The sequence below is a fragment of the Panthera tigris genome, chromosome F2 (assembly GCF_018350195.1).
Source record: "Panthera tigris isolate Pti1 chromosome F2, P.tigris_Pti1_mat1.1, whole genome shotgun sequence".
Classification (NCBI taxonomy): Eukaryota; Metazoa; Chordata; class Mammalia; order Carnivora; family Felidae; genus Panthera; species Panthera tigris.
This window is the reverse complement of record NC_056676.1, coordinates 29,331,781-29,352,998: the sequence shown is the minus strand read 5'-3', so window position 1 is coordinate 29,352,998 and position 21,218 is coordinate 29,331,781. Positions and strand designations below refer to the sequence as shown.

At 44.3% G+C, this 21,218-nt stretch overlaps 1 protein-coding gene and 1 long non-coding RNA gene across 3 annotated transcripts in view; one reads left to right on the top strand and one right to left on the bottom strand.

Annotated features, from left to right (window-relative positions):
- Nucleotides 1-21,218, top strand: part of ZNF704 (zinc finger protein 704) — a 231,175-nt gene that overhangs the window by 204,390 nt on the left and 5,567 nt on the right. For both annotated transcript variants that reach the window (XM_042973063.1, XM_042973064.1), the window contains exons 5-8: nt 3,677-3,777; nt 8,268-8,535; nt 11,415-11,519; nt 20,398-20,495. In XM_042973063.1, coding sequence (XP_042828997.1) covers nt 3,677-3,777; nt 8,268-8,535; nt 11,415-11,519; nt 20,398-20,495 — 572 coding nt within the window. The remainder of the gene's footprint in view (nt 1-3,676; nt 3,778-8,267; nt 8,536-11,414; nt 11,520-20,397; nt 20,496-21,218) is intronic.
- On the bottom strand, nt 12,404-15,458 carry LOC107179655. Its single transcript, XR_001510316.2, has 3 exons — nt 15,282-15,458; nt 13,527-13,651; nt 12,404-12,533 (listed from the first exon to the last, which is right to left on the bottom strand). It is a non-coding gene; the product is annotated as an uncharacterized LOC107179655 (long non-coding RNA).

Sequence of the window (21,218 nt, the reverse complement as noted above, 5' to 3'; positions counted from 1 at the left end):
CACTTCCTACCTCACTGAAAAATTAGAAGCATTCAGACAGGAATGCTTTTTTTTTTTTTTTTTTTTTTTTTTTATCAGCAAACTAACTGAATCTACATCCATCACTTGGTCTTTCTTTTCAGGGCAACCCTACCACTGTGCGAGGGGTTGCTAATGCTGAGTCCTCTTTCTTTTTCAGGATCTCACCCTGTAGTTATCCCCCGCATCTCGACTACATTGTCTGTCCCTCCTTCCTTTGCAACTGTGACCGTCAACATAAAAACTCAATTGAGTATGACTCATTTTTACAAGCTCTCCGTTTACTGCTCTCATATCAGCCACCTTTCTTGAAAAGGTGGCACTTACTCTCTTTACTTCTTTATTATTTTTAAATTTATTTTTATTTTAGAGAAAGCACGAGCAGGAGAGGGGGGCAGAGAGAGAATATTAAGCAGGCTCCACGCTCCGTGTGGAGCCCAGTGCAGGGCTTGATCCCACAACCCTGGCATCATGACCTGAGCTGAAATCAAGAGTCAGATGCTCAGTCAACTGAGCCACTCAGGCACCCCTCTCTCCACTTCTTTAAATCCCACTTATTCTCCAGCCATGGCGGTTGGACTTCGTCCCACTACTCTGAGAAACCTGCTCTTGTCTGGGCCACTGACAGCCTCCATGTATCGAATCCACAGGACTCTTCCCAGTCCTTGTTCAACACAGTTGGCCACATCTTCCTTCTTGAACAGTCTTCTGACTGTGCAGTAATACCACACTGTCTTGATTCTCCCTCTCTCTCTCTTTCTGCTCCTGCTCTATCTCCAATAAGAAATACCGGATGCTGTAAAGTCCTGGGCCTTCTAATTATCTGTACCTTCATTTTTGCCTAGATGATCTCATCCAGACCTGAGTTTTAAGTGATCCTTTGGCTGCTGACTCCAAATTCAAATTTGTATCTCTCGCCCTGACTTTCCCTAAGTTCCAGGCTCATATGTCCAGTGTCCTACTTGCCACCTTCTCTTGATCTATAGTAGGTATCTCTAAGTTAACATACTCAAAACAGAACAACAATTTGCCTAGCTACGGAAGTCATCTTTAATACCCTCCCTTTTAGGGGCACCTGGGTCGCTTAGTCGGTTAGGTGTCCGCTCTTGATTTGGGATCAGGTCATGATCTCACAGTTCGTGAGTTCCAGCCCCACATCCATGTCCGTGCACATTGGTGTCGGCGCAGAGCCTGCTTGGGATTCTCTCTCTCCCTCTCTCTCTGTCCCTCCCCTGCTCACGCTCTTTCTCTCTCTCAAAATAAATAAACAAACTTGTAAAAAATAACAATAAAGTCTCCTAAGTATGCATTTGCTTCTCAGCTTCCTTCAGGCCCCTCTTCAGCTCCAGCTCCACCTCTCTGTAGCTTCAGCTCCTCCGTAGCTCAGCCCTGCCCATTCCCACTGCGAGCATCCCCGCACTGCGTGTGGGGCCCCAGTGCCAAGACAGGAGTGGCTGGGTTGCTGCGCCATGAATGCCAGCCCCCTGGGAGGAGCCTCTGGGACACAGCGGGCTCCTGGGTCACAACGCCCACAGGGAGAGCGGGCTTCTCCTGCTGCTGCTCTTCTGCTCTAGCGGACTGCAGCCGTGGGCTGCTGTGATTTGTCCTCTACTTGCCATGCTGAAAGTGGCCAGTCCCCAACACACAGAATCGTCCTCAGTTCTGGAAATTTCCAAGTGTCTTCTCAACTGAGAAACAGAAAAAGTCTTCCGTGAGGGTGGCTGTCTGGATCAGGATACTAATCCCATCAGTAATACCTGAATAAGTCATCTTCTAAACGTGTAAATGATTGCTCACAGAACAGGGCGAACACTGGTGGGCCCCACAAGGACTTGACGGCAGAAATCCTGCTGGACTCCTAAACAAGTCTACATCAATTTCATCAGTTCAGGAAAGGTACCACCACTACTGTGTTTATTGGTAAGGGTAGGCTTCCTGTTGGAACAGCCTATTTCCAAACCTCAGTGGCTTAACACCATAAAGGTTTATTTATTTTGTGTGTCACAGTCCAATCAGCTCAGTGGGAGTGGTGAAGGGAGTGTCTCTGTTCCCCACAGTCCTCTAGGGACCCACGCTCCTTCCTCCTAATGCAGGGGTTCTTAACTTGGAGTCTATAAGTGCCCAGAAGGGTGGGCAGAATTCAGGGGGTCTGGGAACTTGGAGTGGGGGGAAAAGTGTATCTTTATCGTCATTGACCTCTTAACTATAATTCAGCCTTTCCTGCAGTTATGACTGATGGCATCCAACCACGGTATTAGTGCCGCCTGTGACTTTACTACCAATAGAAATCATAGATGTTTTCATATCACATGATAATTTTAGGAGACATCATGAAATATCATTTAAGCTTAACACCACTTTGAAATTATGGTAGCTATTAGACTCACCTCAAGATCTTGTTATTTAATATGATACGTAAAGAGCACATACAGTTCCATATCACAAAATACTTTTCATATTTTGGTAACTATATTTCACTCTGCTGGCTCTTCTTTGTAATTCTACGTTTTAAGTGTTAAAAAATGCTTTGAGAAGGGGTCCATAGGTTTAATGAGGTTGCCAAAAGGGTTCATAGCAAAGAGAAATTTAAGGACCCCTGATCGAGTGGTTCTGCTGTCCCCCAGGCCTCAAGTGTCCTCTGCATCTAGTCAGCAGCCTGTGCTCGGATGGCACTGGAGGAATATGCAGCACTTCTGCCCGTATCCCATTGGTCCTGATTCAGTCACATGACTCCACCTGACTGCAAGGGAGGCTGGGAAATGAGGTCTAGCTGTGTGCCCGGGAGGAAAAGGAAACGGGGCTTGATGAGCACACAGAAGTGACTGTCACCATGGCCATGGGAATAATCAGCAAAGCGGCAGCATCCCGATGACAAGGGCCCTCTCAGGAGAAAACTAATTTCCTGTCAAATTCATTTCAGGAAGCATAATCATAACACCATAACAACTGTCATTGGTTGAATGATTATTCCTGTTGATGTTGTGCTAAATGATTCACTTTCATGACCTCATTTAATCCCATAATAACCCTATGAGACAGGTACTATTATTGTTCCTACTTGATAAAATAAGGAAACTAAGGACTTGAGAAAGTAAATCCCAAATCAGTGCTCTCAATCACTGTGCTGGACTATTGGGAAAATGCTGAGACCCTTGTACAAGAAGGTGGCATTGTGCCCTAGTGGAAAGGACAGTTCCTGGAGCTGAACTCGCTGGATTCCCAGCTTTGCTAGGAGCTGATTTATTGACTGGGCACAATTTACTGAAGCTCTCTGTGAGTCTATAAAATGCTGGTTATAAGGTTATCCATCTCTTAGTATTAAATGAGATACTCTTTTTAACAGCGCTTGGCACAGGGTAAGTGCTCAATTAATGTTAGATACAGTCATTAACACCACTGTGACCACCTTAGTGAAACCGAACTAAATATTCAGGGGAGCTTGGTATCTGTCAAGGATGCAGGAAAATGTCTGAAGTCACCAAGATCCTCACCAGCTTTGGGGGCATGGTGGTTCCTAGAATGGTGCGCCGAGTTAGAATAAAGGTGATGGGAAGTTGTTACTTTTCTAATGAAGGGGGGTGGGGAATGTGTTGAGATGAAAGAAAGAAAATACTGATGGGTTAGTTATCATTTTAATGTAACTCTGTCCTGTTTATAGAATTCTATGAAGGTGATGTTCAAATGCCTCTGGAAAAACTGTGGGAAAGTGCTGAGCACCGCAGCAGGTATCCAGAAACACATAAGGACCATTCATCTTGGGTAAGGCAACCCTCCCTTCAGAGCCTGATGTAGTCTCCAGGAGTTCAGTCTAAGGCCCCCTGCACTCAGAAATTATATACCACACTCTTCCTTAAAAGTTCTGAACACAGGAATAGAGACTGGGCTTGGTTGGTCTTCCTAATCAGTGTGGAGAGGGCCACTTAGATAATATAGGCCTGTGTGGCACAGTGGAAAGAAAATGTTTTAAACTTGCAAAGCCTCCCTAATTTACTTACTAAGTGATTTTAGGCAAGTCACTTCTCAGAGCCTCAGTTCCCTCTGAAAATGAGGCTAATAGTAATATCAGCCCAGCAAGGTCATGGGTAAGGGTCAAAAAATAAAATGTACCTGAAAGTGACTTATAAAATATAAAACACTAGGTAGGGTAGGTTCATTGGACCCGCTGAAACTGTCAAGTTAAATGTGCATTTTTCCCCAATGGAGAGTATTGGTGACTTTGAGCCTGAGAAGTACATATGTGTGTGTGTGCGCACACACACACACACACACACACACACTAAAAAGAGGTTAAGAACCATTGTGTCAATCAGTGCTGTGGTTTCTGTTCTCATGATGCCTGATGACTTGGCTCCATCATTTTCTGTTGCTCAAATAAGCCCTTTATTTGTACGATCTATGCTTTTCTTGTGTTATGTAAAAACCTTTCTAAGGAAGGAGAACACAAAGTTTCCAGCAGCAGAGATTAGGGGTCACACCAGAGGGACAGTGGACCTTCAGCAGTCTTGTCATTTATTCTCTGGGTCTCCTGCCCAAGGACCTCAGACTTGGAAGGGACCTCGGGAGGCCGTAAGTCATAGTCAGTGTGCACAACACAAATCGAAACACATGACCAACTCCCCAAGTGCTTGGACAAAGAAGTCCTTTCAACAAGATGAATGTTGAGAAATAAACACTATAGTCACTTTGCCCAACAAGGGATAAATTTAGGAAATGCAGCATCCATAAAAAAAAGAAAACAAAGTGGGTTCTTAGGTGATTGCGCTGATCTGTGCAGGCGAGTTCCTTCAGTGACTGTGGAGAGGAGCAGGGACCCACCACACTCACGGGTAGCGCTGATGTTCGGGGACACCGCCAAGCCCTTCCAGGGCACAGCGCACAGATCGCCAAGTGCCGTGTGTGTGGCGCAGCGAGGCCGGGCTTCTGCTCCCCTCACCAGAGGGCCCAGCTTCACCCTCCAAGAAATACCACACTGAAACGCTGCAGGGCAGAACGCCCTCATTCCTGTTGCTGAAGTCTCCAGGGAAGGAAATTCTGCAGTGTCTCCCCTCAAACCTCACTGTCAGGACAACTCATAATGTAAATAGCTCAGAGTTATTTAAAGGTTTAGAAAAAAACTTCCCGAAGCTATAATCAGGAGCTAGGGTATTTGTTTTAAAGTCCATCTGCCCAGAAAATTGAATCCAATTCAATTCATGTACCTCACAGAAGCACATGCCAGATAGATGTATTTATAGACTGTGAGTGGCATCTCATGATTTTTCTTTGGGTCCCCAGGCTGCTCTCATGGTGGGTAAAGTTAAAAATGCAGCCACTGTATTTGCTTCCCTAGGATTCCCTTTTTACTCCGTGCTCTTAAAATTGCCTTGATGAATTAGAATTCACCACCCCGCCAGCCGCTGCACAGGAATGGACCTGGGTTGGCAGGACGCTAGGGCCAGTCTGTGTCTGTGAAGCCTGAGTCTAAGCTCTCTCCTGGCCTGGGAGAGGGACATCACCTTTGCCATAATCCAGGAGCTCAATTATGTGATGCCGGATGATGGAATCGTTTTAATGCAGGTTGGATGGCAGGGAGGGAGGGGAGCATCCCACAGCACCCCCAAAACATATATGCCGTCCCATATTTCTGGGGTGCACACCAAGAGTAGAAGAAGTACAGTGTTTTTCTCTGAAACCTCACTCCACTCTTGCACACCAGGGGCTGATCCTGATTTATCCCCGCGTGGGACACAATTTCCCCCAGGCCCGTGTGTCTATTAGTAGCACTCGGCAGCCAGTAGCAACTTGGCCTGCCCTTTACTGGAAAGGAAGTGGGGACAGGAATAGAACAGGCACACATTCTTGGGCCCACTCTCTGGGGTCTTTAATGGTATGCTTGTCAGAAAGCCAAGGCCTGCCAGACCTGGTGCAGCCCAGAGGCACCTCCCCAGACGCCTCAGCCCGAGAGCTCAGGGGAGATGGGGCAAGGCCGAGAGAAGCCACTGATCTGACCGAGCGGAGAGGCCAAGGTGAAGGGCAGATTTTTATTCTAGGTTCTGTAGAGGGCTTGCCAGTGGGGGGAAAAGTTGATTCCAAGTCAGTGATCTACTCCTGGTGGATATGTTCAGGAAATTTGGGGATACCTCGTGGAAGGGAGGTAGAGGCCATCCTATAAAACTAGGTTGCTGGGTGTATACCGCTTCCCTAGAAGTTGACAAATCGGATAAGTCTTTTCCAAGGTTATGGACAGTTATTTTATTTTACTCAAAACTTTCTGTGGACGAGTACAATTTCTGGTGTCTCAGGGAGAACTTTTTTTTTTTTTTTTTTTAGTTTTTTTTTTAATGTTTATTTATTTTTGAGAGAGAGAGAGACAGAGCATGAATGGGGGAGGGTCAGAGAGAGGGAGACACAGAATCTGAAACAGGCTCCAGGCTCTGAGCTGCCAGCACAGAACCCGACGTGGGGCTTGAACTCACGAACCGCAAGATCATGACCTGAGCCGAAGTCAGACGCTTAACCGACTGAGCCACCCGGGCGCCCCTCAGGGAGAACTTTGAAAGCACCAAGAAGATACTTTTCTGGTCAATAGTAAAAATTGAAGCCTTCTGACGTCAGCTTTATTTTAATTTAATAAGCATTTAGTACTTACACTTCTGCGCCCTGTATATTTATTTGCCTAATCCTCACAATAAGCAGGCACTATGACTATCCCCATTTTATCAGTAAAGAGCCTGAAGCACTGGGCCATGGAGTCTGCCAGAATCCCACACACAGCTAGAGGGTTTCAGGATTTGAACCCAGGAGATCTGACTCCAGGATTCATGCTCATAATCGCTGTGCTACAGTATCAGCTTCATCCATTCAACATTTAATAGGCACCTACTCTATGCCAGATACATCAATATGCATGGGGAATGAAATCACAGTGTTAGGGAAGTGATCGAGGGTTTAAAAAAATTACAGAAATGTGCCAAATCATTCAATAAAGTGAATTAAACAGAATGGATACACTTCAACAGGAGCATAGAGGATCTAGCAGTTAGGAGTTAAGTCCTGATTCATAACCTTCAAAATAAAAACCAAATTTGACTCCTGGTCACTTCCATCACCACCTGGTCGCCAGATATTGCAAAGCTCATCTGGATTATTAGTGATAACAGCCTCCTCTCTGGCCTCCTGCTCTTGCCCTCTGTCCACTATTCTCTATACATTAACCTGAGTGATCCTTTTTTTTTTAAATGTTTATTATTTTTGAGGTGGGGGGGGAGTGAGCGAGAGAGGGGCAGAGAGAAAAGGGGAGGGGCAGAGAGAGAGAGAGAGACAGAGAATCCAAAGCAGGCTTTCTAGTGGAGAGCCTTATGTGGACCTCAATCAGTGGCCTCAAACTCACCAATGGCCTCATACTCAAACTCACCAACCGTGAGATCATGACCTAAAGTGACATTGGATGCTTAAGGGACTGAGCCACCCAGGCGCCCCAGCTAGAGTGATCTTTTTAAAAAGTGACTTAAGTTCCTCACAACCTCCCCTCTGCCCCCCACCCTGGCTTCTATCACACTGAGAATAAAATGCAAAGCCATTCCATGGGCTGCAAAACCCTGTGCGATCTTGCCCCTGCCTTTGTTCACTGTCCCCGGTGCCCGGAGCACCAGCCGCTGGCCTCTCTGCCCTCTGTGGAGAACACTGAACCTGCCCACCCCAGGGCCGTGTGGCTGGTCTTCACTGTGTGATCTTCCCATGCATTCTGGTGAGCGTCTCTCCCTGATGTCACTCAGGCCCCTGCTCAAATGTCACTCTTCCAGGAGACTTCCTTCAAACACTCTCTTTAAAAGGATGCCTTCCCCTCATCAGTTACTCTACTAAAGGACACTAAATCTGCTTAATTTTTCTTTCTGGGATCTGTCACTACCTGACATATTCAAAGTGCATTTCCCTCCGGGTTTCTTGTCTGCCTCTCCCACTAGAATGTAAGTTCTATCGAGTCATAGCCTGTGCTTTGTTCATCTTGCTTTCAGAAGACCCTAGAAAAGTGCCTGGACATAATAGATTCTCAATAAATTGCTGAATACTTGATTGATTGAAGGAATTGTTTTAAGAGGTCAAGAAGGCCTCCCTGCAAGTGGACAGTTGAGTGTTACAGGGTAAGTCAGAGTTTGCCAGGCAGACAAGACAGAGGAAAAGCATTCCAGACAGAGGGAACAGCATGTGCAAGATTTCGAGGCAAGAAAGCCAGAGGGGTTTGTGTAATCTTGTCACTTTCTTCACTCTAGACGTGTTGGGGACTCCGACTACAGTGATGGAGAAGAGGACTTCTACTACACTGAGATCAAGCTCAACACAGACTCCGTGGCAGATGGACTGAGCAGCCTGGCCCCGGTCTCACCTTCTCAGTCCCTGGCTTCACCGCCTACTTTCCCCATCCCAGATTCAAGCCGAACAGAAGCTCCTTGTGCCAAAACTGAGACGAAATTGATGACGCCCTTGAGCCGCTCAGCTCCCACCACCCTCTACCTCGTGCACACCGACCATGCTTACCAGGTAACTCGCAAAGGACCGTGAAGGTAATCACCTTGACCCCTGACCAAAAGGAGTAGTGTTCTGACCTGTGAGGGAAGGGTAACCCAGGGGAAAAACAGCATCACGCACGGAGCCCCGTAGCTGAGTTTGTTATTTCTTCTCCTTTTAAAGCCCAGATCTCACACAAATGGGACCCTAGGGGCTCTTTGGTTCCCCAGTGCTGACTGAAGATCCAGCCCCTTAGAGGTGTTCATAGGATTAAAATCCTTAATACTGTAAAGCTCTCAGAAGGGTGCCTGGCACACGATCTGTTAAACAAAAATAAATAAATAAATGAAAAGGTAAGCATGGAAAGGCTCAGAATGGCCCTGCGCCCCGGATCTGGGACTTCATGCCCTGCCTTCTGAATTGGTAACTAACTCTCATGGATCAGAGCGGTGATTATCAGTGTTCCCCACATCAGCAGTGTCAGCATCACCGGGGAACTTGTTAAAAATCTAAATTCTTGGGACGGCCCCAGACCTACTGGACAGAAGCTAGGGGTGGGGCCCCACCATCTGTATTGTAACAGACCCTCCGGGATCTGCTTCACTCTAAAGTCTGATAAGATCGTAGAGACAAACCCTGCAAACACAGGACGTGGCTCCTTTTCCCCACACAGTTACTCTTTTAAACATTGGTGTGTTTTGAGGAGCCTGGGTGGCTCCTAAGCGTCGGACTTTAGCTCAGGTCACCATCTCACGGTTCGTGGGTTCAAGCCCTGGTGTCAGGCTCTGTGCTGACAGCTCAGAGCCTGGGGCCTGCTTCACATTCTGTGTCTCCCCCTCTCTCTCTGCCCCTCCCCTGCTCATGCTCTCTCTCAGTCTCTCAAAAATAAACAAATGTTATATAAAATTAAAAAATAAACATTGATTTGTTTTAATGACATTTCATAATATTCAGATTTTAAGAGAGCATTTTTTCCATAATTCTCAGACTGCCTTATGCAATATCTTTAAAAAATCTCCTGTCTGTACTTAATTGTGTTCTCCTACCTTTGTTTTATAAACACTTTCCATATGACTGAATAGTATTTGACTAAATCGAGGCACCAAATTTGTTTTAATCGTTCTCTTATTGTTAGGTGTCTACTTTTTAGCCTCTCCAGTCTTTCCACGATCATTACTAACTGTACTGTGAAACCTCTGTGCCAGTACCTTTTTTTTCCCTTCTGAATTCCCAGAAGACTAATTACCGAGTCAGAGGATACAACACGAACAGCTTATGGATCTTGCTGTGTATTGCCAAAATATTTTCCAGTGGTGCCAGTTACAAAACCACTGTCACTAGCACCTGTATTTATAATTATTAAAACTAAACCTGCGGGGGAGGCTTTCAGATATGTATTTAGTAGACTTACACTCAAGAGCAATGGAATACAGCTAATTATTAAAGTAGTAGATGCAATAAATCTCATTGCTGACTCGTTATGTTGGTCAAAAAGAATTTTTCTTGTTTGTCAGTGTTACGTTTAGAAACACTGGCTCAAAATCATGGGCTTGAACCAACTGAAACTATTTTGCTCATCTGTATGACAGTTGGAACATGCAGTAGGTGATCTGAAAGGTCCTTCCCAAACCATTTATTCATAATATTGGGATTTTTCTGTTCGTAGACATTATAAATGTCCAGCATAGAAAATATTATCTTTTTTAATGTTTGTTTATTTTTGACAGAGAAAGAGAGAGAGAGAGAGACAGAGCATGAGTGGGGGAGGGGCAGAGAGAGGGAGACACAGAATCCGAAACAGGCTCCAGGCTCTGAGCTGTCAGCACAGAGCCCCACACGGGGCTCAAACTCACAGACAGCAAGGTCATGACCTGAGCCGAAGTCAGACATTCAACCGCGACTGAGCCACCCAGGCGTCCCTAGCATAGAAAGTATTAAAAGCACAAGCAAATAAAGAAAATTCATCCCCTAATCCCAACAACAAGAAAGCCCCTTGGGTAATACTTTTTGTATGTCCTTCAATGTGTTCTGTGTGTGTGTGTGTGTGTGTGTGTGTGTGTGTGTGTGTGTATACACACTCATTTTTTAAAAAAAAAAGGAATTTATTGGGGTGCCTGGTGGCTCAGTTGGTTAAGCGTCTGACTTTGGCTCAGGTCACGATCTCGCGGTTTGTGGGTTCAAGCCCTGCTTTGGGCTCCGTGCTGACAGCTCAGAGCCTGGAGCCTCCTTTGGATTTTGTGTCTTCCTCTCTCTCTGCCCCTCCCCCACTCACACTCTGTCTCTCCTTCAAAAATAAATAGACATTAAAAAATTTTTTTTTAATGTGGAAAAAAAAAGGAATTTATTGTAGTACTGTTTCTCTTGTGCTTTGTTTTTGCTGTTTAATATAGAATGAACATTTTCCCATGCCAGTGGGTATTCTTCAACAACATCAGGCTCTGTGGGTATATTACCCACTTCCCTATTATTGGACATTTACGTTTCCAGTTTTTTGCATAATACATAGTTCAGCAGTGACCATCCTCATAAAAATTAAAAAATTACCCTCCTGAAATGTACCAATTTACAAACCCAGCATCACTGTATAAAACTATTTCCCAATTTGATAGCGAGGCATTGTGTTTTTCACACAAATAGTTATATGTTCTAAAATACGTATATGTATGTATAATAAAATCTGTTTTCAAAAATAATCAAAAACCTTCTCCTTTTATTCCTTAGACTGCCAAGACACATAAAAAGTTGATTTCTAGCTATTCTCTTTGACTATGTTTAATCTCCTCCTGTTGGATATTTAGTCTAAGTTATTAATACAGCTGAAATCATGTTTGAGGCCCTACCTAGGCAATGATGGCTTAAGACTCTGAGGAAAAATGTTCTTTCATAACAGTGTTCTGTTTTCTGTATAACAGGCCACGCCCCCTGTGACCATTCCAGGGTCGGCCAAGTTCACCCCCAACGGCAGCAGCTTCAGCATTTCTTGGCAGTCTCCTCCAGTTACCTTCACAGGCATTCCAGTAAGTAGAAAAATAAAAAGCCAGAAATCTGGTCAAAGCTGAACATAAATTTGGAGAACAAATTGTCAAAACACACAAGGAAACGGCAAAACTCACAATGCCAGAAGTACTCTATATCTTTTTTTTTAATTTTTTTTATTTTCCATAATTTACTTATTTTTTATAATTTACATCCAAGTTAGTTGGCACATGGTGTAGCAATGATTTCAGGAGTAGATTCCTTAAGCCCCTTACCCATTTAGCCCATCGCCCCTCCCACAACCCCTCCAGCAGCCCTGTTTGTTCTGTATATTTAAGAGTCTCTTATGTTTTATCCCCCTCCCTGTTTTTATATTATTTTTGTTTCCCTTCCCTTATGGTCATCTGTTCTGTGTCTTAAAGTCCTCATATGAGTGAAGTGATATGATATTTGTCTTTCTCTGACTGAATAATTTCACTTAGCATAATACCCTCCAGTTCCATCCACGTAGTTGCAAATGGCAAGATTTCTTTCTTTTGGATTGCCGAGTAATACTCCATACCACATCTTCTTTATCCAGTCATCCATCAATGGACATTTGGGCTCTCTCCATACTTTGGCTATTGTCGATAGTGCTGCTATAAACACGGGGGTGCATGTGTCCCTTTGAAACAGCACACCTGTATCCCATGGATAAATGCCTAGTAGTGCAATTGCTGGACCATAGGGTAGTTCTATGTTTAGTTTTTTGAGGAATCTCCATACAGTTTTCCAGAGTAGCTGCACCAGTGTGCATTCCCAAGAAGTACTCAATTTCTCAACTGGTATCTGTAAACTCTTCAGCAATGTGTTTCATAGACCAGCCCAGCTTCTCTGTGAAAAAGGTGTGATGACTGGCATTTTGGAAAACTAGAAGAGACCTGCAGCTATTGATAAACAACTTGTTAGAAATATATCAAGATTTTTTGTGTTGGTGGCATAGTTGTATGTTTCCAAAAGGCTCTGTAGAATCAATAGCTGAACTCAGATGCTGAACATAATAAAAGAAAAAGACCCTGTAATGAATAATATTTACCATTATGAGTAACTTTATAAAACTTATGACTCTGAAATTATTATTTGTGGGTATGCCAATTTGGAAGTCCAAAAATAACATAAATTGAAATAATGTTTTTTCCTCCAAAGCTTGAATAATCCATGCTGATGGATACTCTGAAAATAAATGAGTGCTGAACTATGCAATCAGGTTTTAGTAGCATATAAGAATTGATTTGACATATTAAGTGACTGCTGTCTGATAAATCACCATGAATTAACTTGATTCCTAACCATTCCTTTAAAAATATATTGGGTCTTTTATAGCTTATCACAGAATATCCACAGGCCTACACACTGTTGATGCCCACAGTGGTTTAGAACTCCTGATAAGGTTCACAAAGTGGCTTATGATAACAGATATTAACCTTATTCTCGCCTCTCCGCCCTCTCCCCAAGGACCTCACAAAAGCTTCTTATTGTCAACCACTGGCAGCTCCCAGAGGTTTCCAGAAAATACTAAGGCCTCCTACAGGGCTGATAAAAATGAAAGCGGCTCAGTCAGTTATGCTGTGCTCTGTCGATGAATATTTATTAAATTCCCAAGGAGAATAGCCAACAATAAAAAGCATCCTGCTGGCAGCAATTTGGGAATTTGTGGAGTCCAGAAAATACTCCTGGAATTTGATTTTTAAATAATAATCGAGGGTCTGGAGTAATTATGAAAGTCGCCTGCCTCATCCAATGGTAGTATCAGTTTTACTCCTGGCAAGAACAGTGATCTACTGAAGAGGGTGTCAGAGGTCAGCAATCAGTCCTTTGGGGGACTTTTTTTTTTTCTTAGTAGACATAAAAAGACCCAGAGTGGTTCTCGATATCACATTTGAGACAACCCTTCTAACCTAGAAAGGCAGCTATAATTACAGAATTATAGAAACTCACTGTTCTGGATCCTGTTAATTCCTATCTTTGATTTGAGAAGAATTTTCAAGAGTATACACCATATTGCTTACCTGGTGTATAAACAAGTGTAACATGTGGGTGGAACAGTCCAGTTCAGGCTTCTTTTCAGGTTACCTCTGTGACCAACCAAAATGCAGTTTCTTTGCCTTTGCTCTGTTAATTAAATCATCTCCTTCTGAAATACAGAGAAATCACTCTGAGTGGTTTTGTACTAGCTACATGTCCTCCAGAGTTCCTAAATGTCTCACACAGTAAGATACCAGCCAGGACACCTTCTATTGTTTATTTTCCAGCAGTGAAATCTTCTCTGCTGTGAACACGGTGTCTATCTCCACCTTCATCTCAATGCCCTAGATTTTTCAAAGTCCCTAATTTCATTGGTTACCAGGGACATTTTAGACAAGAACTTTGACGTAAAGTATATAGAGTGGCTAGGTTAACTAGGTATCCCACTCAAATCCCAATTTAGCTTCTGATTTATTCTTTCACCAGAGAATTCTCAATCTATCTGGTTGTGTAATGTTTCGGCCAACCCTTTAGACTGTCTTAGCAGCCATTCCTATTTAAAAATAAAGATATGGGGAGGGGATGCTATTTTCCAAGGCTTTGTTTTACCCTAGGAAGAAGGCTCACTATTCAAAACGTTCTTTATGTTGCTAAATTACCTATCAATCCTTTAAAAAAAAAAAAAAAAAAAAAAAAGGTGGGTACGGGGCACCTGGGTGGCTCTGTCGGTTGAGCCTCTGACTCTTGATTTCAACTTGGGTCATGATCTCACAGTTCGTGGATTTGAGCCCCACATCAGGCTCTGCACTTAGTGCAGAGCCTGCTTGGGATTCTGTCTCCCTCTCTGTCTCTCTGTCCTTCCACTTTTCTCTCTCTCTCTCTCTCTCAAAACTAAATATTTTTTTAACACAAAAAAAAATCTTTAAAAAAACGAAAAAGTGGGTGCATACTGTGTGTCTCCTTTGACTGAAGGCTGGATCTTACAACTCCACGCCACACAGACACAAGACTGGCACACGTCCACTGACTAGGTGCCAACAACTGTCCAGGAAAGTTAGTCCATCCCTAGAAGATGGGGAGCCAGGGTGAATTTAAGAGCATATGAATTCCTACCTTCTAAATTAATGTAGTAAGGGTTTCAGACAGAAGCTCTAAACATTTTCAATTATAATGAATTGGTGTTAGTGACGGCCTCAACCATATCCAAACTGAAGAACAAAGCAGTTTCCATTTTATAAAATGCTCTTTAAAGAACACATTTCTCTTTGTACCCCAAAACAAATGCCCTGAGGTTGTCAGCTCCATTTAAGGTTTGGTTTTTTTCCCCGCGGTATCTTGGAGACCTGGAAGGGGGCGGAGGATGCTTTTATATGCTTCCTAGAGAATGGAAATAATCTCCTTCTGAGAAATCCCAAGGTTTGCAGGATTTTATTTATTCATTTGCCTACACTAGATTTCCTGAACACTGGGCTTTAATAAGTTCCCTGGGTAAGACCTCTTCCCTGAGGTGTGGTGGAGAAGGCTGTTCTGCGTATTTACAAATGTAACTGGAGGTTCACTCTTTTCTAGCCGAAGGCTGCAAATGTACAGGTAGGCAGAAGACCCTCATTAATTACAGCATTCTTTGAGCTGTTTTTCCCGAATGACCCCGTCTTTTCTTCTAATTATCTACATTCTTTTCTCTGTCTTTTCATGACAAAAAGCTGAGAGTTTTTGGCCCCTGTATGAGTCTGCCCATAATGCCATAACACAATATCACAGACTGGATTGCTTTAAACAACCAAAATGTATTTTCTCACAGTTCTGGAGGCTAGGAGTCCTGGATCAAGGTGCTGGCTAATTCAATGCCTGGTGAGAGCTCTCTTCGTGGCTTGTAGAGGGCCACCTTCTCACTGTGTCCTTACATGGCCTTTTCTGTTGGTGGGGGCAGGGGGTGGGGTAGAAAGAGAGCCTTTTGGTATCTCTTCTAATAAAGACACCAGTCCTACTGGATCAGAGTCCCACCCTTTTGACCTCATTTATCTTTAATTACTTCCTTAAAGGCCCTGTATCCAAATATAAGCACACAAAGGATTAGAGCTTCAAAATATGAATTGGGGGGGGGGGGGGGGGGGGGCGGGGACAACACAAACATGCAGTCTATAACAAGCCCAGGCAAGCAAGAGCTAACAAACCTGCTATCTAAAGGCCATTCCTGGGGCGCCTGGGTGGCTCAGTCGGTTAAGCGTCCGACTTCAGCTCAGGTCACGATCTCGCGGTCCGCGAGTTCGAGCCCCGCGTCGGGCTCGGGGCTGATGGCTCAGAGCCTGGAGCCTGCTTCCGATTCTGTGTCTCCCTCTCTCTCTGCCCCTCCCCCGTTCATGCTGTGTCTCTGTCTCAAAAATAAATAAACATTAAAAAAATAAAATAAAATAAAAGGCCATTCCTGGAGGCTTCAGGCTGAAAGGAGGGTCTCCTAACCTAAAATAGCAATGCTTAATTGTTAGATATTTACCTGTATTTTTTTTAACACCTTGATGGAGGAGGATTCAGAAATTCAGAATAGTATGTTATAAGAGGTTACAACCAAGACAAGGATGTGGTTTTCTTCCATTTGAGAGATAGAAAACCACAAAGAAACGAACTTTCCCCAACGTGTTTACAGATGGACACAACATTCTTATTATTGCTCTGGTTTGAGGCTCAGATGCAAATCCTGACTCTGGCATTTACAAACTGTGACCTCTAGCTGGTCACATGACCTCTCTTAATCAATGTCCTCGACTGTAATCTACCTCATAGAGTTGTATCGTTGAGCACAGCGCCTGGCACTGGCTGACACCGTGGAGCATTTACGATCATCGCTGCCTGGGACGTGTCTCATTGCTGTAAAACAGAGGTCAGAAGTGGATTCTCTCTATTTGGGATTGACTGATATAACACACATATACTGAACCTGTGAGAGAGATTAGCCATGATTTTTGCAGACTGAAGTTCTTTCAACTGAAATCATATCGAATCAGCAGAAAGATTAAGGCATATACAGTCCTCCATGCTTCCCAGGCTATGTGGGAAACTGCATTACTGTGTGAGATGTGCATTCACAGCAAGGAAGTCTTGCCGGGAGTCTTCAGCCCGTGTGAAGCACGGAAGGACCAAACACCCCCACCCCGATGAGCCCCACGAAGCGCTGCCCCACGACCTCCGCCGAAGCCCACGTAAGGAGCTGAGTCCTTAAGGACCAAAGAAAATCTGTTCTCTAGAAAAAATAAAAAATAAAATGTACTCTATAGAACATGCCCCCAAATAAAACTTAGAAATGATTAAGATATAAAACCGATAAGAATTGACAAGTGGAGACCACTGGGAGAGAGGGCCACAGTAATGCTGCGCAGGGCTTTATCTCAGCGCACACCACGCTTCCCTCAGCGGCGTGGCAGGACGGAAGAACGGAAGGAGCAGGGCCCGTACTAGTTCCTTCAGAACAGCTCCAGCGTCAGCCGGTACGAGACAGCCTGTGTTCAGGTGCCGCCCCGGCACTTACCGTGTGGTGGCTTACTTCACTTCACTTCTCCGCTTCCTTATTGAGAAGGTGGAAATGACAGCAGTGCTGCTTACCCTGGGGTCGCTGTGGAGATGAAAGCAGATAGCACTCACAGGCACTTGGTTTAACAGGCGCTCGGCAAGTTACCACTACTGCTACTTCCTCTGGGATGCTGTGCAGGCCACCTCCCTGCTCGAAGTCTAAATTATCTTATCTACAAAATGCAGATAACAGCGCTCCCTTGCAGGGGTTTGTGAGGATGAAAAGAAATCATAAATCACCTAGTAGCCCACCTTTCACATTGGCGAGAGCTAAATACACGTTAGTTCCCTACACCGGCCACCACCTCTCTGTCCCACCCGCAGTCCCCACTAAAATGAAAAGCTGAACCGTGACTGTCTTGCTATTAAAATTGTCGAGAAAAACCCACAAGTGAGGTCATATTGATCCTCACGCAGAACGGATCTACACGCCAGCGTGTGATGTGGGTCCTGGTTTCTCCTGTGTCGTGCCCCGGAAAACCCAGGTCTGTCGCTGCTGGACAGGACAATAACACACATGCCCAGAACTCCCAAGTTAAGAAAGCCATCGGCAGGAATAAAGACTGTAGAGAGGGGTTATTCCTGCAGTCGGTCCGTATTCCTCAAACGGTGTTCCTGGAATTTTCAAACACCTGGACCTCACTCCCTTCTCAAACCAACCACACCACCAGTTTTCTCATGTCTGTAAGTGGCCCACCGTCCCTGCAGCTGCCCAGGCCAGCACCTAGGACTCCCCCTTGATCCCTCTCGATGCATCCCTGATTCTTCTAAAGATTTGTCCTCGTTTTTTCCCATCCTTCACCGAGTCCTAGATCCTGCCTGTTCCTGCCATAAATCCAGCCACTTCTCACCACCACTGCCACCCCCTTGTCTAAATCGCCGGTACATTCTTTCCCCCCAAATAGTGCAAAAGCCTCTAAACTAGACTGCAGGGCTTCTCTCCATACTGTCTCCAATTCACTCTCAAAGGAGCCAAAGCATTAATCAGACGTCTCTCTTTCTTAAAATTCTCCAATGACTTCTCTGGCCCTTAGAATGATGCTCAACTCAGGGATGCCTAGCTCAGTCGGAGAGAGACTCTCTCTCCCTCCCTGTCTCTGTCCCTCCCCCACTCATGCATGCGCTCCCTCTCTTTCTCTCTGTCTCTCAAAAATAAATGAACATAAAAAAGAAAAAGAATGACATTCACCTAAAATTCGTCCATCCCAGCCAGGAGGCTTGCCCTGAATCTACCGCCTCCTGCCCTCCCACCCCCAACTTGCACACCGTGTGTCTCCTGGCCCCCTTGGCACTCTGCACCTGCAGGCCTGTGCCATTGTGCTCCCTTTCTCCAGAGTGCCCAGGAGATAAAAGGCAACCCCTCAGGGGCCTTCTCTCACCACCTTCAATAAATAAACGTCCTCTCCCTTGATGATGCTTTGCCTCTTGGCCTATTTTATTTTCTTTAGGCACTCATCACTAAAATGATCTTATGTGTTTGTATTTCTTGTCTGTCTCCCCACTAGAATGTATGCTTTATAGGGGCAGAGACTTGGTATTGTTCACAGCTAGGTACCCACAATCTAGAACGGTGCCTGGTGCATAGTAAGTACTTCATAAATACCTGTTGAATGAAGAGCACCCTATCATCTCATATCACCCAACACAACAGGGGTGTGGCAGTTCTGCACAATTTAGAACCTTCCACATTATCCCCAGCTGATGTCATGTCAACTAAACCTCTCCTAGTTCTCTTGCTAATAAGGCAGTATTCTTCAGATTCTATGAATTCTACAATTTTTAAATTTTTTTAATTGTCTTGACCATTTAACAATGCATATGAGCACATTCTAGATCACTCTGGTGGCTGTGAACTCTGAAGCCTTCACTCCCTCTGGTCTGCTGCTATGCACACTGGTCAGGGATGGGATGTGGAGTAGGTGGGGGGAGGGTAGATTCAGCTCCTGGAAAGGCCTACATAGTTGTCTAAATCAAATGCATATACTGAACTCCACAGCTTTTGTTTAAAAAAAAAAAAATGTGTGTTAACTCACTTCTTCTGGCCCTCACTCCTACCCAGCCTTAGCAAAACAGTAAAGACCAATGGTACAGAATAATTCAGAATCATAGCAACAGTGGTTTAAACTGCTAGGTTTTTACTTAGCTTTTTAATTTTTTAAATTAATGTCTAGGAAAATAATACTGATGTATATTCCTTTGAATTGGAAGAAAACAAAAAGTGCTAGTATCTATACTAGAGAAATTCAGTCCTATAAGTATGCTTTAGGAATGTTCCCATGACTGTCAGTCGGTCATGGTACTTTGGTACTTCTGTGGCCATGTTGGCGTCTAGATAATTAAGTTTCTAAATTCATTAAAGGTCTGAACTTCTGTTTATGGCAATGTCATATATTTACTTGGAATACCATTTATCTTTTCTTATAAAAATTCTTTTTTTGTAGCTGTTGAGAATCCCTGGTGCTGGGAAGATCTTTAGCATTATGAGAGCAGGTGATGCAAAGGGACGGGTAAGAAGTGCCAGAGGAATCCAGAACAAGAGGCCCTCCTGCTATTGTGACTGAGAGGCAGAGGTGTAACAGGGTGAAACACATGCTCTGGCATCAGGTAGAGCTCAACACAGAGCTGGCCCTGCCATTACAAGTTCCATGACCTTGGCCAAGTTATTTAACCTCCCCATGCCTTGGTTTCCTCATCTATAAAGTGGGAACAAGCATCGTACTTACCACGTGGGGTAGTTGTGAAAATGAAAACTATTGTCAGCGAACCTGGCACGTAGCGAATGCTCAGTAAGTATTTCAAAAGTCAATAGATGACTTCTGTTCTTGACTTTCTTGGGCTCTTTGCTTCTAGACTTTATTCCTGTTTGGATCCTACAGTCTGCTGTGTGGATGTCTCATGCAAGAAGCCCTTTATTTAGGGGGTGTGAATGATCTCTTAAAGCAAACAGGAGGCCAAGGTCCACGTTGTGGTATTCCCATTGACTAGCCTTCTAATTTGAGATAACTCTCTTCACCTCTCTAGCTATTTGCCTTTTTTCAAAGGTAGATCATAAGCCTTACAATAGGTGAGACTATACTTTAAGGTTTGGAATATTATACAAGTGAAAATATGTTACTATGGGCAACCTGGAATGCACGCATGAAGTCATGAAGATTTTTGAAGTATTGATTGTTGTCCAGTCTTTCCTGTTTGGGGAGGCATTTAAATTCACCTTTAACCTGTGTCTCTGTGAACAAAGCACTTCATTTCTGTGGCTGATGGTCAGGTGCCATGGCCCATGTGGCAAGGGCTAAATAAATGCACAGTGAGGAGAACCCGCCCCATCAACTTTCTTTTCCATGTACTTACCAGGTGTCACCAACGCATAATCGTCCGGTGGGCACGGGAGAGCAGAGACAGCACACACACACCGTCTTGTCCTCGCCACCCAGAGGGACGGTCAGCCTGAGGTATGACTGCTTGAAGCTCCACACTCCCCATCTCGAGGGAATCTGCTGAGAAACAGAAGAACAGCAAGGAAGAGAGAAACCAGACATACGATCTTCCATAAAATTTCTCTGGAATGGACAAAACACCCTTTCTTTTGTTCCCTTGGTTTTCCCCACCCAGATATTATTAATGAAGATTTATTGTTTTGTGGTAACAGTTTGCAGTGAGTTTTCTCGCAGAATAGGTACTGGTGATTACTGGGTCTATTTAAAGCCATATTTGCACTAACCTCTGTATTAACAGAACTATAAGGTATAGTTTTTAATGTACAGATCAAGGAGAAAATCCTCAGGATTCCCTTAACCAGAATGCTAGAAATTTGAAAAGCAAGAGAGCACTTGAAAGTACCTATTTAAAATGTAAAAGAAGAAACCTCTCTACTGGTATTTTTTTGTATTTACTTGCTTAATTCAATTTTATGAAGATGGCCAAATGGATGTGCCCACAAATGAACATGTAGAAGCTTAAGAGTTAGAGTAGCAAATTGTGGGTGCCTGGGTGGCTCAGTTAAGCGTCTGACTCTTGATTTGAGGTCAGGTCATGATCCCAGGGTCGTGGGATCGAGCCCCAAATTGGGCTCCAAGCTGAGCGTGGAGCTTGCTTGAGATTCATTCTCTCTCTCTCTCTCTCTCTCCGTCTCTCCCTCTGTCCCTCTGCCCCTCTATCCTGCTTGCGCACACTCT